The sequence below is a fragment of the Athene cunicularia genome (assembly GCF_003259725.1).
Source record: "Athene cunicularia isolate RWA chromosome 1 unlocalized genomic scaffold, athCun1 chr1_part1, whole genome shotgun sequence".
Taxonomy (NCBI): Eukaryota; Metazoa; Chordata; class Aves; order Strigiformes; family Strigidae; genus Athene; species Athene cunicularia.
This window is the reverse complement of record NW_020799091.1, coordinates 124,036,586-124,053,600: the sequence shown is the minus strand read 5'-3', so window position 1 is coordinate 124,053,600 and position 17,015 is coordinate 124,036,586. Positions and strand designations below refer to the sequence as shown.

The 17,015-nt window shown below is 48.0% G+C and overlaps 1 protein-coding gene across 2 annotated transcripts; it reads right to left on the bottom strand.

Moving 5' to 3' along the window:
• Positions 1 to 6,011: 6,011 nt before the first annotated feature.
• Positions 6,012 to 16,639, bottom strand: LOC113480922 (galactosylgalactosylxylosylprotein 3-beta-glucuronosyltransferase 1-like). Of its 2 annotated transcripts, none has more exons than XM_026850129.1 (5): positions 16,491 to 16,639; positions 15,625 to 16,163; positions 14,013 to 14,309; positions 13,404 to 13,511; positions 6,012 to 9,267 (listed from the first exon to the last, which is right to left on the bottom strand). In XM_026850129.1, the coding sequence occupies exons 1-4, from the start codon at positions 16,600 to 16,602 to the stop codon at positions 13,425 to 13,427; spliced, it is 1,035 nt and encodes a 344-aa protein (XP_026705930.1). In that variant the 5' UTR covers positions 16,603 to 16,639; the 3' UTR covers positions 6,012 to 9,267; positions 13,404 to 13,424. The 2 variants fall into 2 exon arrangements, with proteins under 2 accessions (XP_026705930.1, XP_026705937.1); XM_026850136.1 differs by having other exon boundaries at positions 15,625 to 16,160.
• Between the last annotated feature and the right edge of the window lie 376 nt (positions 16,640 to 17,015).

Below are 17,015 nucleotides of genomic sequence, written 5' to 3'. Positions count from 1 at the left end.
GCGCCTCGGCGCGCTGCATGCTGGGAGATGTAGTCACGGCCCTCGGGGGAGAGGGGTAATGATGGGGATTAAACTTTTAGAACACCGTAGCAGTATTATACTTAGGCCAAGAAAGGCGTTCTTTGTGTATGTGAAAGGCAAAGGCATCCCTAATCAGTGGACATGCAGATAAGCTTCTTTAAGCAGGGACATCCTGGAGTCATTAGGCCTCGATGAGGGCATGTGGCCAACTTGGCAAACTCGAGGTCCATGTGTCCTTAGCTGGACTGCCCTCGTTATAATACTAAAAATAGTGATATAGGACAAGAGCAGAGCAGCTGAGGGAACTGGGGGGATTTAGTCTGGAGAAGAGGAGGCTGAGGGGAGACCTCATCGCCTTCTACAGCTCCCTGACAGGAGGGTGCAGAGCAGGGAGGGGGTGAGTCTCTTTAACCAAATCGTAAGCAATAGGACAAGAGGGAATAGCCACAAGCTGCACCAGAGAAAGTTTATACTAGATGTCAGGAAGTATTTCTTTGCAGAAGGGGCTGTTGGGCGTTGGAATGGGCTGCCCAGGGCAGGGGGGGAGTCCCCATCCCTGGAGGGGTTGGAGAGTCGGGTTGACCCAGCGCTGAGGGATCTGGTGGAGTTGGGAATGGTCAGTGTGAGGTTAATGGTTGGACTGGAGGATCTTCAAGGTCTTTTCCAACCTACATGATTCTGTGATTCTGTGTGAGCCTGTGAAGACTCTTGCCCAGGTGAAGACCCTTCCCCTGAGCATGCACAAGAAGTATTGTGTGAGCAGTATTATAATTGTATGTAAACTACTAACCAATCATCGTAGAGAGGACGGACTTGAAAGATTACTAATTCTGCAAGTTTTGTATATAAATGTAGCGCAAAAAGTCCCATTGGTGTTCTTGATTTGTGGGAAACCACCAAGCACCATGAAAGGCCTCAAACAGATGAATTTCTGACAATTATTAAGACTGAACTGTGATGTATGAAAGCTTTGCTTGTGTTTTGATTCATTGGTTTCTCAAGGACTTCTTACTTCTCAACTGTTTCTTTAGGTGTCTTTGTCTGTTTAGGTGAGATTAAAATGCTCATTAGGCTCCCTACATAAATCACTGATATCAGACTCAAGGCCTTCAATGGACACTTGGGCAACTCCTAGAATGCAAAAACTTAGATAAGGGGGGCTCGAGAGAGACACAGAGACCCTATTATAGGGAGGATAATTCTGCTGATTTAGGAAGGAGGCACCTGGACTTTACTTCACAGCGCACTCTCTGGAAGGAAGGTCAACTAGTGAACACTGTGAAGAAGACCACTTATTTAATCTCTCGACCACCAAAGACCCTCACCCTATTTTCACTATGCATGCTTGTACTATGCAAATGAATTCTGGGAACTCATTACCATAAGACACTCCTTTCCAGAAAATCTAATGAATATGTATGAATTGTGTGTATGTAAACTGATGTCCCTTGTTATTTCTTGGGAGCTCTTATGGTGGAGAATCCCCAGGGCGACCCCAGCGGTGCTAATAAAGAATATCTGCTTAACAGTAGAACTTTACTGTTGAGTCAATATCTTTGTTTCAACCTAGGCTTGTGCAACCCTCAAATAAATAAGCAATGTCCCTGAGTGTGTGATTGTTGATGTATTGCAGACCAGGTGACAAATCCCCTTTTCAGACAACAGTAGGGGCGGCGGTGGCTCTTCTTTGCTAGCCCACAGCTGCTGTCCCGACTGAGTTGCTTATTGAGTTGAGCAGGGAGGTGTGAACTGAGATGAACACGCTACTCTAGCCTGAGGGACTACAGCAGTGTAACCTCCACAGTGAGGGATCTCCTGCCTCACCACCCATAAAAATTTTGGCTTTTACACCCATCTGTTCACTGGCTGTTTTCTTAATGAGATGGGGTTTATGAGATTGTACTGTCAGTCCATCTGCCTGCTTGTATAAGAGATTATTAAAGTGTTCCCATTGTAATTTAAATTTGGCAGAAGAAAAGAAGTCTTCCAGACACTAAATTCCTGTAAGGCTTCAAAGAAAAGTCGGTGGCTGGGTTTGCACTGAGGACAGTAGTGAAAAGGAAATTTGTGCCTGGGAGAGGGGGCAGGCACCCTCAGCTCAGCCTCCTGTCCCGCTCCAAGGTGCAGCTGTCAGCTGGGCAGTCAGCTCCTGTGGCCCCCAACCAGGCTAAGCAAGTGCTGCTGTTTGCCCTCCAAATGGGGTGGCACGGGAAAAAGATGGGGGAGAGCATTTATATGGGGATCTGAGAGTGCTCTTGCTTCAGAGATGGACTAAGATGTAGGGGACACATCTATAAGAAACTTGACCTCTGTCATTCTGCTGCGCAGAACAACCCATTCTTCAATTTAAGTGGATTGCTTAAGGCCTGGATGCAAATTGTTGTCATTTCATATTTAATTTCAAGTTGTTTTTTGAAATAAAAAATGTACTTAACATTTCTTTTGCCTGGGCAAAGTCTCGCTTTATTGAAACCCACCCCATGCTGCAGAGATTGCTTTTCTTGCACGCTGCCGTGAGTCTCTGCTGTTTACATTTTCCCTGTGCCATGCCCCCCATGACCACAGCAAACACACCCTGATTGTTTTCCCCTCCATAAAACAAAGAAATGCTTGCTGGTCTGCTGAAAGCTCCAGCGAGTACAATGCCACAGACAGGAAAGAATTAATCTCTGCATCAACCTTGAAACAACAGAGGAACCAAGACTTCTGTGGTATGACCTGGGGTTGCAGACAGCAATTGTTTTAGGGCCTGGTACTGCTTTAGGCTTTATGCTTTGCTTGTGATCCTCTCTTGGGTCACAGTAGGAAATCACGATCTAGGAACAATTTGGGCAAGGCCTGTCTGCCTCCATCTGTATTGGAGGCAGGGAAAAGCCAGACCTGCTGGAACTGTTCTGCACTGGCAGTTCTGCTGAACTCCTTGCTGTCAGGGCTTTATTGTAAAGATTGTCACCCTGTGTCAGTTCCTGGGCAGAAGCAGCAGGTCAGGTGGAAAGGCAACATCCTTACACCAATCTGTATTTTTACCTGTGTGTATATATGCTCTCAAAACTGGAAAACTAACATACACCTAGTCAGATCAACTGTCTGCAGAGGACCTGAACAGCACATGTTTCTGCACAGGCTGGGAAAACTGAATCTCCAGGAATATCTCCCTCAGGAGCCTTCCAAACCCAAATACAGTTCCTTTCCTTCCCTTTCAGCCACCGCCACTGAAACAGGTGGATCAGAAGCCACCACGAGCACAAGCAAGTACAGACTGGAGAGCAGAGTACAGATCAGAACATGGTGCCAGCAGGTCCAAGCCTTTTCAAGGTCACAGTGCTCCTGTTTTAAACAGAGCTGTGGAAAGCTGCGGTGTGTTTTGAATTAAAAATTAATCTCGTTGCTTAAATGCAAAAAAAAAAAAAAAAATTTAACTGTCTCCACTGAAGTATGGAAGGGAGGTAGCGGGCATTTTAGCAACCCCTGCGCACAGATTTATTGAGGGCAGTGATGGAGGAAAACAACGTGAGACTGGATCTGTAAGAAGCAGGCACCGGGCTGTCTTCACAGTCAAAGGTCTGCCTTTCTCATTTTCACATGTCTGCCTGAGAAATTAAATCGAATGCATACAAAAAAAAAAACCACAACAAAAACCAAACCAAACCACCCGACAAACATCATCTTCAACAGAGCTTGAAATTAAGTTTGTGCGAGAGCCTCTGGATTGTCCCAAGGGAGGGGGGTCCCCTCCCTCTAAGTGCAATTTCACCTCCAATCAGCACTGTACATGATGAGAGACTAAGTACCTCGCTGTGTTTAATAAGTTTCATTCTTCCTTATGCTTTCTTTTCCCCTTCTCCTCCATGCTTTTTTCTCCTGGGGCCTGCACTAGATCCCTGTTGAAAATGCAGCAGAATGGCTGGGAAGCTTGTCTTTGACAGTGCAGGGCCCAAGGAAGGTAGGAATGATGTGCTGGTGTAACAGCTTGATACCAAGCAGTGTCAGTCAATATGTCTTATCCTCTGCCCTCCCAGGTCCCAGGGTTTCTAGCAAAGGAAGAGGAAGGTAGGATTAGTCCTTGTACAGGCATTGTAGAAGCTTTCAGCCACTACAAGCAGAGCTGTCCTTCTTTTGAGGGGGATTGACTGTGTTTTCGAGTGCGGTGGACATTTCAGGTACCTTTGGCTACAGCAGTTTTTTCTCAGCCTGTTGCAGAATCTTGGCTTGTAAACTTCACAGTGCACTCTAAGCAACACCTTTGTGAAAGTGATTTTTTTATTACACTGATATGGATTTGGCTTGTACTCTAGTATGCTAAATTTTTAGTAATGCTTCCTCAAAAGAGTCTTAAAAGTGCTTCCACGTTTCTGGGAGGTGGGTCCCTTGTGAAAAACCCAGAGGGCTGATGACACGTACCTTGTCCAAATGACAGAGTAAATCAGTGAGAGCATTAGAAACAGGACCTGGGTCTACTAGCTTCTCCCAGGCTTGTGGATTAGCCAGCAGTGGTCTCCTGTCAAACAGACCCACTCGTTCTCCTCCAGATAGAAGGAACATCCAAGAGACTAGAGGTGTTTCCCTACCCAATCCCATTGCACTGACATCTAGTGCCCCAGTGTGAGTTCATGCATTTTTCCCAGTGAGTTGTAGCTTACAGGGACTGGCAGAAGCAAGGACTGAAACAGCATGCACTTGGTTAGGAAGGCTAGACCTCGTAATGTCTTAACCTGCACTTCCCTACCCTGTTGGTGCTGCTCCTGGGTGTCTCCCCCTTGCTCAGAAGATGCAGTGGGCTGTATGGCAGAGGGCCACAAGCTGCTGCCCTTGCCTGACTCCCATCACATGCTGTCCTAAGCAACTGATCCTCCTCCAGGAGAAAGGAAGTTGAAAAATGTCTCTTGAGAGGTTTCATGGCCTGCAGAACCAAGTGGGAGAGACGGTGGCACCCCATTCTTGCTGGAGATTCCTTATGTCTTATCATACTGTGTTGAGATTCTAGAGGGCTTTCTGCGAGAGAATGCCCATGTGAGCAATCCTGTGTGCTAACAAGACTGATAAGAGCCTCAGCCGAGCAAGAATGCGATAAGGACGTGACCCTGAATGAGGGGGGAGAAACTCGATGAGACAAACAACCCCCTGAAGGGGTTGGGACGGAGGAGGAGGTTACCCAAGGCAGGAAGCCTGGCAAGGCTGATGTGGCACTTTTTATCCAATCATAAGAAGGTTTAAAGCGCGGGCTAAGTTAACTGTCCGATCTTGAGGACTTGTACTGAATGTTACTCACGTGTGCGGGAGAACATTGTAAAAGGACTTTCTTAGTTGTAATAAACGGGCATTGCTTGATCACATTGGTCGTGTGCGTGCTCAGCTCTCCCACAATACTGCTGCCAGAAGAGCTTCTCCTGGCTTTTCCCAGAGAGGACAGTGTGCAGGAGCTGCCTGGCCCAACCGAGCTGGAGTGGACACGGTGCACCCCGCAGAGCAGACCTCAATAATGTCCCCCAGCAGTCCTCCACAGAAATCAGGCGGCCTGCCCACTACCAGCAGCAGCCTTGTTTAGGCATGGTCATGCCAGGCAGCTTGCTATTTCACTACAACGGCTTGTGGCACCTTTCCCCTCTCCCTCGTGACGAAGAACTGCCTGCCTGCCCTCTGTTTTGACCACCACTCACTTCGGAGTTATGGTCAGCACCTTTGCAGAGCAATCTCAGTGGGGATGGTCACCATGTCACCAAAATGACACCTAGAGATGCCACGAGACTACAGAGTTCAGGCCATACTCTCCTGTCTTCTATCTCCTTCCTTTATCTCCATAGTGTAGGTACTATTCGCAGGGCCCTGAAATGTTTTTGCTTGAACTTCTCTTGTAGCATTTGGGTCAGATGAAGACTGAAGTGAGTACCCTTGCAATGAGAACCACTAAAACCAATACAATTCTCCCTTACAGAGACTGTTGTGTTTTCTTGGAAAAGGAGTAAGCACTTACACTGCAAGACAAGACGATGTACTATTCACATTATATTTAATAACGCTCTAGTACCATTCAATATAAATAAATAGCCATTAAAAAGTACTTTCTTGACATTCTCTTTCCTTCGTCAACAGTATCTTCTGCAACAGGAAATGTTAGTAATATTCATTGGTTGGTGAATTGGATGAATCTCAGAGAACATGAATATCAGATACTAATATGCTAGTAAAAACCAGGCGCTGGGATGCCTTCTCTTGTTTAAATACTTCAGGCTTGAACTGCAGCTTCCCTCATTGCATTCACTGCATTCACATTCCCTGAAGTCCTTAGGCTGCTCTACAGGGAAAAGGGTATTTGTGCTGAACAGGTCCAAATGTCTGCTAGCCTGGAGCATCAGCTGTGTACATCCATGCTGTCCATACGAGGTCTTGGTCTTGCACAGTTTAGTGACTGACAGAATTTCTTGATTCACAGAAACTCTTCTCCACAGGGCCAGGCTGAGGCAAGAATGGAGACAGTGCAATAGGGCTGGTCTTGAGAGCAGACTCCGACTGGCACTGAACTGACAGTGTGGCGCATATCACTGGAATCCAGGTCCCCAGTGGGAAAAACAGGAATAATTTTGCTTTCTTGTAGGGATGCAGAGAGAACAACTCTGTAAAATCATGTGTATGGGGGTATCCTTTGCAATGGGAATAGATTTTTGCTACAGACACCCACTGTCAGTGCCAAAACCCTACAGAGGACCTGCACAAGATTAAAGGCCAAGGAATTTATCACCATATCCCCTCCTGTTCATACGGGCAGAAACCCTGCCCATCTCAGAGGCGAAAATGGAGGATCAAAAATCAACTCTCTTATTCTCTCGTTCTTGCTCATTCATTGAAACCACAAAGACGGGGACTTAATCTTGGCTTAATGATGGGTGGAAGCATTGAACCCACCTGTCTGGTGGCAGGATGAATTGGCAAAGCTCACTGGAGTGCAAGGCCTGTAACCTCCTGCAGATGACAGGACACAAAGCTCTGACAAATGGAGAATGAAAAGTATTTGGTGGACATCAGGCTTCCTTCATGCTATCCAGTGCCAGTATGCCAGACCCTTGCTCTGTAAGGACCTTTGTAGGGCACAGAGAAGACACTGTTTTCATGTCCCATTCAGTATTTCTCCATGCTGAGATGGCTGGCAGCGTGGCCTTATAGTGCTCGCAGGGGGTGTTCATCCAGAAGGGCCCTGGCCTAAACCTCACTAAACGCAGGCTGCATTTCTCTGTTTGCTGCCTCTTCTCCTCCCTCCTGTATTTTAGTCCCCCTCTTCCAGTAGGATGCGTGGCTGCTTATCCCCCATTTGAGGGAACACGGACCAACTCCCTCTCTCAGATACCCTTCAATGAGCCCCTTTCACAGAGGCTTCTCAAGATCCCATGGGGACTATCTGCTGAGTGAGGCACTCCTTCGCATAAGTTTTTACCTTGCTATGATTGCTCGGGAGCCAGAAACTTAGTACCACCCACATCTCTTGCATAAAGGAGCTGTAATTCCCTTTGCTGTACTCCCCTCCTTGCTGTGTTTCTGATTATTTTGCCAGTTTAAAAAAACATTTTAAAGAAACCCTGGGGAGCACAGAACATGTGACATTCATCCGTGAACTCCAAGCTCTACCGTTCCTGGGAGAGGGGGGAAATATTCTTTCTTCATGAATGTGTCAGGTGATCTAAGCTAAAAACAAAAACTAAACAAGGAGTAGGCAGAGAAGAATTTTAGTATAAATAAATCAACGAATAAATAAGTTTCCTGTCAGTCCAGAATTTCTTGGAGGGGGATGATTCAGCTGCTTATAAATTTCCCCCAGCTGTGAAATCCTCGACGTGTTTTGAATGCCTAAAGCCTTGTTTCTCATGGCCTGAGTGAAGATGGTTTTCAAGATGTGCTCAGAGGGGTTTCTGGGTCGTTCAAGGAATCTTCCTGGAAAAGTCACAGTGACACCACTCCCCACGCACACACATGGTTCCAACACTTGTGCTTTTAATCCAGTGCATCCTTCCTTCGGTCCTCATTTGCCACCTCCTCCTTTGTGGGCTGCCTTCCACCTGGCTGTTTTCCTGTTTTATTGAGGGAAAGGGAAACCCTTCCACATGACACTGCCTCCTCTCTCTTTGCAGCACCACACATGCTTTTCAAAGTTCAACTGGAAAACCTTGTCACATTTGCTATTTCAGTTGTCATCTATGTGCTCAAGATATGTTTCCTGATGGTATCTCTACACATTCCTTGATGTTCTCACAGGAGATGAGCGCAGGCTGAGGGTTCCTCTTCTCTGAGCATTTCTCACCCACCTCCACCTCAGAGATTTGTCTTCCCTTCTGGAGGTCTAGGAAGCAAGTCCGGATACATGATTCGAGGCTACTGAAGCACCCGATGGTGCTGCAGCAGGGTTCCAGGCTAGGTACACCACTTCCAAGTCCACCCATCTTTGCCCCTGTTTTCTGGTCTCTGCAGCGAGACATGGAGGCATGCCCTTTGAGGTACGGTACCTGCTGGATCTCCCTGAGCCAGAGAGGGACTTTATCCAGAGGGCTCTGGGCCGGTATTTTCCAAAACAACCTTAAGCGAGGGCAGTTCAAATTCTCAGCCGAGGCGTAGGCACCAGATCCCTTTGGAATTCCCAAACCCCAAATGAGGTGCTTCAGCAAAGCTCTCTCTCCCACACTGAAGGCTGATCCGTGTAGGTATGAGTGCATCCTTCAGAAGGAGAGCCTCTCTCAGGCTAGCTTTGTTTTAAAGCTGTTTTGGGAGCCTACCAGCCTCAGGCCAAGAGGTCTGCGTTTGTGCTTTTGTGACAGCTCCTGTCCTTGAACCACTGCAGCTTGCAGCAGCTGTGCTGAAGCTCAGGCTTTATGATATTCCAGGAGAGACCTTCCGAGGCACCTGCACCCATCCTGGACTTCAGCAACTACGCTGGCACAGCCGAGAATGGAGATTGCATCTAATAAATTTTAACAAATGGTTAAAAACACAGAGCCCGCAGGGGAAGGGAAGCACTCCTCTCCCAGGTGGGGAAGGGAGCCAGTGCACGAAGTCAAAGGTAAAGAGCTGTAGGATCACAGGGCACCACATCAGCTCTGTCCCTGCTTGTTACCACCTTTTGGGCAGTGGGAGCTGATCGGCATGGTGACATTTGGGGGTGTTTATCATCCTCCGGTGGTGGAGCAGAACGCTGGGCAGAACAGGCAGGGCGTGCAGCTGCTGTGGTTGCTGACAAACTTCAGGAACAATCACTGCCCACTGCCTCTGTCAAAACACACAAGATGAGGTGAGAAGGAGATAGAGGTGTCAGTACCACATCCAGTAGGAGAGGGTAGGAGACATATTTCCAACAAAGCTGTCCCCTGGCTCAGGTAGACACTGGGCACGCATCAGTAAACAGGTTCCTCAACCAAACTATGCACAGCTTTGGGCTGGGGCATGGCTGAAGAGCTGCTTGTTCTGTCTGTGCTTGCTACAGAGTCTTAGCTGAGAGATTTTATCTATGAGTTAGAAAAAGTCTTAGAAAGATTTTTTTTTTTTCTCCTCATAAAATCATTGTTTTAACCTCTCTGATAATTTTTTAAGGAAAGAGCAGGCAGATGAGATCTGAGGATCCCCGTTCAGACTCTGAACAGCAGGTGAACTGCATGCTCTGAAATGCAGGTGAACTTCTTTCCCTGTTTCCAAATACCACAAGGCAGCAGGAATCCTGTGCTAACCTAAGCAAACTCTTCTCTTTCAGATGCCTGTAAATAGACGTTAGCAATAAGAATAGGTGGTTTTTATAACATCAGTCTTGAGTGATAGTTTTTAGGGATTTAACAAAGGAAAATATGAAGAGAAATTAATTTCCATCTCCTGCTTTCAGAAGCCAAAGCCAGTGTTTCAAGGGTGTTTCAGTACAGTCAGCAGGGACATATGCTGTGATAGCTTTCAGTTGCTCTGTGGTCCCTGTTGCAATACAGACAATCCTAAGGATTTTCCCCATCCTCCACATTCTCCTTCCTACTCTTCACATCCCCACAGTGTTTCTCAGAGACCAGTCTTAGAGCCATTTTTCACAATATCTCCAAAGTGAAAGCCTTTGTCCAGCTGAAGATGGGCTCAGAGACCCCCTTTTTGTCCTTCCTGCTCCTCCACTTTGCATGAAGAGGCTGAGGATGTAGCTGTGGCTCTAAGGCTCTAAGCCCTGATCCTCAATCCCAATACATCTCAGGTCCTGCCCAGTGGTTCTCAGGGCAGCAAAAAAAGCAGAAATTCTAGTGCAGAAAGGAAATCACTTCCCTTTTTTAAAAATGTTGGGTTCTTCTTTTTCTTTTTTGTTGTCCCTTGTGAAAAACAAAACCCTGATGTGTCTTATGGCTCCCCCTTTGCAGATCTGCTCGGATTTGGTGCATAGTTTAATCTCCCAGACTCACAAACACCGCCGTGGTTCAGCTGGACACAGCTAAGGCCGGTGGGAATGTGGGCAAGGAAGAGAGTGGACTCCAGCTGGGACAAAATAACTGCCACTTATGTAGCACCCACTGAAGCCTGATCTACACAGCTCACATGATCAGCAGGTCCCTTTATGCTGTGTCTGTGGCAATTCACCAAGTGGGCACACGTGCCAAGCAGCCGTGCAAGTGGTCCAACTAGAGATCAACAGAGCACCAAATCCCACATTGAGCAACGTCTGCCTGGCTCACATCTGCAGGCACTGAAGGGGAAAGAGGCCTCTGGGAGGTCTGGGAGTCTTGCCTGGCTCAATCTGATCCTCAACAAGGACAAATTGCCAGGAGGAGGAGACAAATATTCTCCCTCCTGTGTCTAAGAAGAGAACATCCTCAGGGGAGCAATTTTATCTCTTTTCTTCCTCAGAGCTGGCTTATATAGATCATGTCTGTTAAGGTTCTGAAGCTCAGCAGCCTTGATAGAAAGGATCTCCAAACACCATAGCCATCAGCAGAGATCTCAATTAAAAAATTTAAGGGGGGAAATCTAACGATTTTGTTTGACTGCCCAGTCAAGCAATTTACCTCACAGGTGTCTCCTGGAGTGGATGCCACCTGCCCGCTCTGCTCAGCAGGTCAGAGCAGCTGCCCCACGTGGCAGATGGTGGTGCAGAAGGGATTGTGGTCAAATTCACTGCTAATGCAAGTGGGAAGCTCCTTCAAAAATCTACAGAGCTGGCCTAACCAACACTCTGGCTGGAAAGCACCAGGGAGGATGGCTCTAAATAAAGGGTGCAAGTCCTGCTGGTTGAATGAATGGCATTGATCTCTGAGACTGGTCGCTTCCCTTTCCCACAACAAATCATTTACAGGGAGCCATTCCCACGAGTGACTGTTCTATAACTCTCTCTGAAAGGAGGTTACAGAGAGAGGGGATGAGTCTCTTGAACCAAGGAACAAGCACCAGGACAAGAGGGAATGGCCTCAAGCTGTGCCAGGGCAGGGTCAGACTGGCTCTTAGGAAGCATTTCTTTGCAGAAGGGGTTGTTGGTCGTTGGAATGGGCTGCCCAGGGCAGGGGGGGAGTCCCCATCCCTGGAGGGGTTGAAGAGTCGGGTTGACCCAGGCGCTGAGGGATCTGGTGGAGTTGGGAATGGTCAGTGTGAGGTTAATGGTTGGACTGGAGGAGCTTCAGGGTCTTTTCCAACTGAGATGATTCTGTGATTCTGTGAATCCATAGCAGGTGTGTGGCATTTCTCATGGAGGATGGCTGAGTGGTTGGCCAGGGAGGGAGTGTGAGACCAAAAGCTCCGATACATAAATGGCACATTTATGAAAACATCACGTCCCCTCTCTGCATCCGTAGTGGATCAGTTAACCCCTCCTCTTACAAACAGGCAAGGCAGGTCTAATCCATCTGAGTTTTTATAAGCCTGCTCATCCTTTACAAAGTAAATGGTAACTCCAGATCAGTTAACTGGATTCTGAGTCCTTATGAGCTGAGTTTGGGCAACCGCAGCATTAGCCTACTGCAGACCCAGCATGGATGGGATGTATAATGAGTCCGTTATGCTAGTGGATTTCACAGAAGCACAGATTAAAAGAGGGGCTGCTGCCGAAGCATAGGTGTCTGGCATCATTTTAGGTTTGCTAGGATATCTGAGACACTAATGAAAAGATATAGTACAGAGTTTGTGGCCTACAGAAGGGCCAGGCAGGCTACCCCAGGGTCCCTCTGGTGGCCCAGGAGTCTGTGTTTAGGCAACTGACTCATGTCCCTCCCATCTGCTGCTGAGTGTGCAGGTGCTGGGATTGCTTTGTACTCTTTGTATGGCTGTCACTCAGAGATGATGAGGTGATGTGGAAATCCTGTATGCAGCTACTAGTAATGTACACAGCAGGTCAGTGCAGAAGCTGAACTACTCATGACTGCCTGTACAAAAGCTGTCAGTTTTATTTCCACTGGTAGAGCTGAGCAGAGGTGTATATTGAGGTCAGGGCTGAAAGCAGCCGTGGAATATCTTCCGAAGTAGGAGTAAATCATTCAGCATCCTGTATTCTGCCACAGATATGAGTCATTCCAGACAGAACTGGGTACTCCCAAATTGGACACCTTTATTCTTTTCAGAGTTTTGGGCTAGGAATCTGCCAAAGGTGGGCACTAGCATCAGGGGCACGGCAGCTGGCAGAGGAGGTCATAGCTCCTCTGCAGCCTGTTCTTCATCAATCTCCACTTCTAAGGACATATCACTGATCTCTGATACATTCCTGCCCTCACCTGTGGTGGTTGCCATAATCCACCCTCCTGCTGCTGACCCTGGCTGGCTCTGTAGACCACTAAAGGCAGTTCTAATGCCTTCACTATTTCTCCTCAGCAGCAGATGTATTCCTAGCTGGTAACATCGGTACCGAGCCCCTCAAACTCTGTGGGAGTATGTGTAGGTTGGGTTTTGCGGGTTCCTGTTTTGAGGTGGTCTCAGCATCCCAACAGTCTTTCCCTGTGCACCCACACCACGGTTGTTCATGCAGGATAAAAGCCGAAGGTGCATGCATGAAGCACTGCAGAGGTGGCAGGGCTGCAGGGGAAAAGCTCGTCTGCAGGACTGTGATCTCTTTCCACACACTGTAGGACAACTCCCACGCTAAAGAGAGTTTGGAGCTAGCAGCAATAGACGTGCAAGGAATTTGGCTTGTCATTATTACTGAGTGAAGCCACAGGACTCTTCTGCCACTTTTCTCTCTGTATGCAGCCACAGCTTCCATGTGGACTGCAAGGAAGCATGAATGAATATGAAATGCAGACCGTATGTGGGTAAAGATGAGGATCTGCTTCTTGTGCAAAGGGTGGCATGGTAAGGGAGCTACTGAGACAATCATATAAGCAGTCTTTGAGGAAATAATAGCATAAATAAGGGAACGGGTACAGCTTATTTACCTTGCCAAAACCAATAAAGACAAGGGTACTCACACCCTGGAGCTGGCTCTCTGCTTACACCTCTACTCTGGGGTCTGTAAATCCACGCTTGCCTTCGTTAACCAGAGTGGGCCTCTCAGTTCTTGTGTGCCAGACCAACACCTAGAGGGAATCACAAAGAGTTCAGGGGCTCTGGATGCTGTGGAAATGCCAAAAGCAGCGTATCCATCGGGTGGGATCCTCAGCGACCCAGAGCTCAAAGCTCTTTGAAGCGTGTGATTCAAAGGGTTTGAAGATGGGAGACACTTCACAGGCACCATGAAACAAGTGGCAAGGAGGAGGGATCAGTCTGGACTGAAATCTCAGACCCAACCCTCTGCCAATCCTCCTGGGTTTTGGAGAAACAATCTGGGCACAAATTGTACATCCGATGCTCTTTATTAACACAGAGTGCACAGTACTAACTGTTCCTCAGTGCTTTCTGAGCTTTGTATCTGTGAAGAATTTGGCAGGGTCTGCCCATCTGTCCCAGCACGGTTTGGCACAGATGAGTGCCAGCACAGGGAGGGCCCAGTGGAAGGTGGAGGAGCATGGCAGGAGGCTGCAAAAGCAGCCAGGACCCAGCAAGGAGAATGTATCCTCAGGGTCTCTTGTCCTACTCACCTTTGTGCAGTTGGCTGCTTTGGGCTCCAGCCCATCCATAGTCACTAGATCCTTCAGCAGACTGGTTTCCTGGTAGCCTCCTTTAACTCCCTCCAGCTTGAAACTGGCCTGAGGCTTCTCCAAAATCAGCTTGATGCTGATCGCAAATCCAGCCATGTCAATAGCAAAGGGCCGGTTAGGGTCAAAGACGGTTTTCCAGCCCACCACCTTCCCTGCTGGGCTCACTTTTGGGGATTCATATCGCAGCCCTCCAACAAAAGCCACTGGCCAGACTGACACCCTCCTTGTGTAGCGCATCTGTATGCCAGAAGGAAACAGTGTTGTGAGAATTCAACCCTACGATGTCTGTCCCAACCCACTGGTGAACCATCGTCTGCCTTCGCTGGCACCTCTCCTCCACGCTTGCCTTCCCACACCGTCACAGAGCTCCAGACAGCCCAAGCTCTTGTTCCTCTGCGCTACCGCTTGAAGAGCTGAAGCTTGCAAAGCCACAAGGTTGTTTTAGCACGTGCTTCTCTGAACATCAAACCCACTGCTCTGCTGTGCCCATGTTCAGTCCCTCAGAACAAGGAAAATCTTTGGTTTTCTGATCTCATCTGAACTTTCACCATTTTTTGTAAAATTTTTATTGTTTTCATAAATACCAAACGCAACTTCTACCGAGCCTCTAGGTCCATATTATCAACTCCACTCACTACAATGTCACCCTCATGCAAGTAATCTCCCTCCCTGACTGATGCATCTTTGTCCTCAATTATTACAAATTCCCCCCAGCTTTGTTCTTCCATCCATGGCCTACAGCCTAGAACAGTGGGGTTTTAGTGGAATTGTCAGAAAGGACCTGCAAAGAAGTGAGAAAGGATGATCTTAGCAGAGATCTAAAAAATTCTGAAAACTGGAAAGGTGTTCTGATGCATAACACTGTATTTCACGTGGTGTAGTACAGTTTGGTTTAAATTGGTGCCAAGGGTGTTTAATGAATTTTGGAAGTTTACAATAGACTTAGCATCTCACAAAAGCCAGGTTTCCAGCTGAAGTCTGGGCAGGCTTCTCTGATCCCAGGGGCACAGGCTGTGGTGGCTGGAACTCAGGAATACAGAAGGACAGCCAAGGAGAAAAGGTGGATTAGAAAGTCAGTCAACTTTTCCACATCTCCTACCCATCACACCTCTACATCAGTGCAGATTTGTGCTTTGTCAGAAGTTTGGTTTCAATGCTTATTTAAATCAGGTCAGCTCTCCCTGAGGAGAGGTACAAATTCTGGAGTGTATATCCTCTGGTCCCTGACAAAAGAGGCTCTAACTGGTGCAACGGGGGGGTGTGTGTGTAGCTGCAGTCTGCATCATGGCAGATCTTTGCTCTTTCAGCCCTTTAAAGCATGTCTACTGGGTTTGCATAACTATTGCTTTGCATCTGCCCTATACCCAGCTCCCACCGAGCGCAGGGTGGGTGAGGAGAACTCAAGGCAGCATGCCAGAGCCTTTGTCTCCCAGTTGATGCTAAAAGTCCACATGATAGCTCTGTCTCAGAGGTCTCTGCAAGTGCACCTGGCCTTAAGAGGCTTTGCAGCTGTATCCTGCTTTTCTGTCCCAGGTAATTTTACAGCTCTTACCTCTTCAAATAGCTCCAGGCTGTAGGTATTATCATCATCGGCAAAATACACTACCCCTTCAGGTGGTGTGGTGTTGCTGAAGCTGTCCCTTAGCCAGTGCAGTCCCAGGTTCCTCTGCAGTGTCCCCCTTGGGGTGTGGGATGGGATCCAGGACAGGCCCAGCTTCAGACTTTTGGGCGTCTCCACGTTGAGGTGGGTGAAGTTGAGCCCTGCCTTCTCCAGCAGGTTGGATACCAGGTTGGTCCTGCGGGGCGAGTCCTCCACCACCACCCAGTGCAGGTTCTGTACGTGTAGGAAGGTGTTGGCCAGACGGGTCAGCTCAGCTTTTTGCACTGGCCGGGTGTAGGTAGGGGTGATAACGAAGATGGTCGGCAGGGTGTCTGACCATGGGGGAGGCCTGGAGTACACATAATTCTGGATGACTTTAGGCATTGCCCCTATGCTTTGCTGCTGCCGAATGCATGATGGGAGGCCTTCTTCTCTCAGTGCAGATGTACCATTGAGGAGAGCTTTAGAGGTCACGTTCTCATCTGTCTCTTCTGGGACAAAAGGAAGGAAGAAAGGAAGGGAGAAGAAGAAAGATGTTAGAGAACTGATCACTGCCGGCCTGTCTCCTCTCCAGGGAGTGCTGGGCACACATCTGTCTGGAGTCAGTGCTCAGCACATCAGCATCCTCTCCCCAGCGCCAGCCTAAGGTGCGTGTTTAAGTGCAAGGTTTGTGTGCCTACTGTAGGCAGACCCTGAGAGGGCCTTCTGGCAAGTTTGTCTTTGTTTAACCCATCCTGTGAGAGAGCATGTCCTACCAAGGGCTCACACAGCAATCATCACAACCACCAGCACGCTGACAGCAGAACTCTCACACTTACTTCTCAGCAGGCTGAGGTAGTGGGTGGTTGGGTACTGGTGCCACAAGGTTAGGAGAAGAGCCCATGGCAAGGCAATCAGGAGCGTGGTAAGAAGGTTACGTCTCCTCAGCATGCTGCAGAGAGCTTCCAATGCCAAGGCATCTCTCTACCTTTCAGAACAGAAAAAAGAGTTAAGACCTCTGAAATATCAGTCGCCACAAACATTAGAACAGTACGTCTAGAGGCCAAACTAATAGACTGAGTTTGGCTCGCTTGGAGGGAGGCATGATAAATGTTGGGCCTCGATCCAGCAAAGCATTTGTCTAAGTATAAGTTTACAAGGAGCCCCATTAACGTTGCAGGCCCAAACCATTATCCAGCTGCCCCGGCCAATTCCTGTGTTATTGAACAGAAGCTTTTATCTATTTATGTTGCTATAAAGAATCTCCTGCTGCCCCATGATGTCTGTCCTTGATTTAGGGTTGTTCATGTTGCTGACTCTGAAGCCAGAGAGGACTGTTACTTGCCTCTTCTCCGGGGCTGGTG

Excerpts from the sequence above, each read along its gene's own strand:
- LOC113480922 (XM_026850129.1), bottom strand. The coding sequence starts at position 16,602 with ATGCTGAGGAGACGTAACCTTCTTACCACGCTCCTGATTGCCTTGCCA. Across the intron at positions 16,164-16,490 it reads CTACCTCAGCCTGCTGAGAA|AAGAGACAGATGAGAACGTG; the intron begins GTAAGTGTGAGA and ends CTTTTGTCCCAG. Across the intron at positions 14,310-15,624 it reads GCCTGGAGCTATTTGAAGAG|ATGCGCTACACAAGGAGGGT; the intron begins GTAAGAGCTGTA and ends TCTGGCATACAG.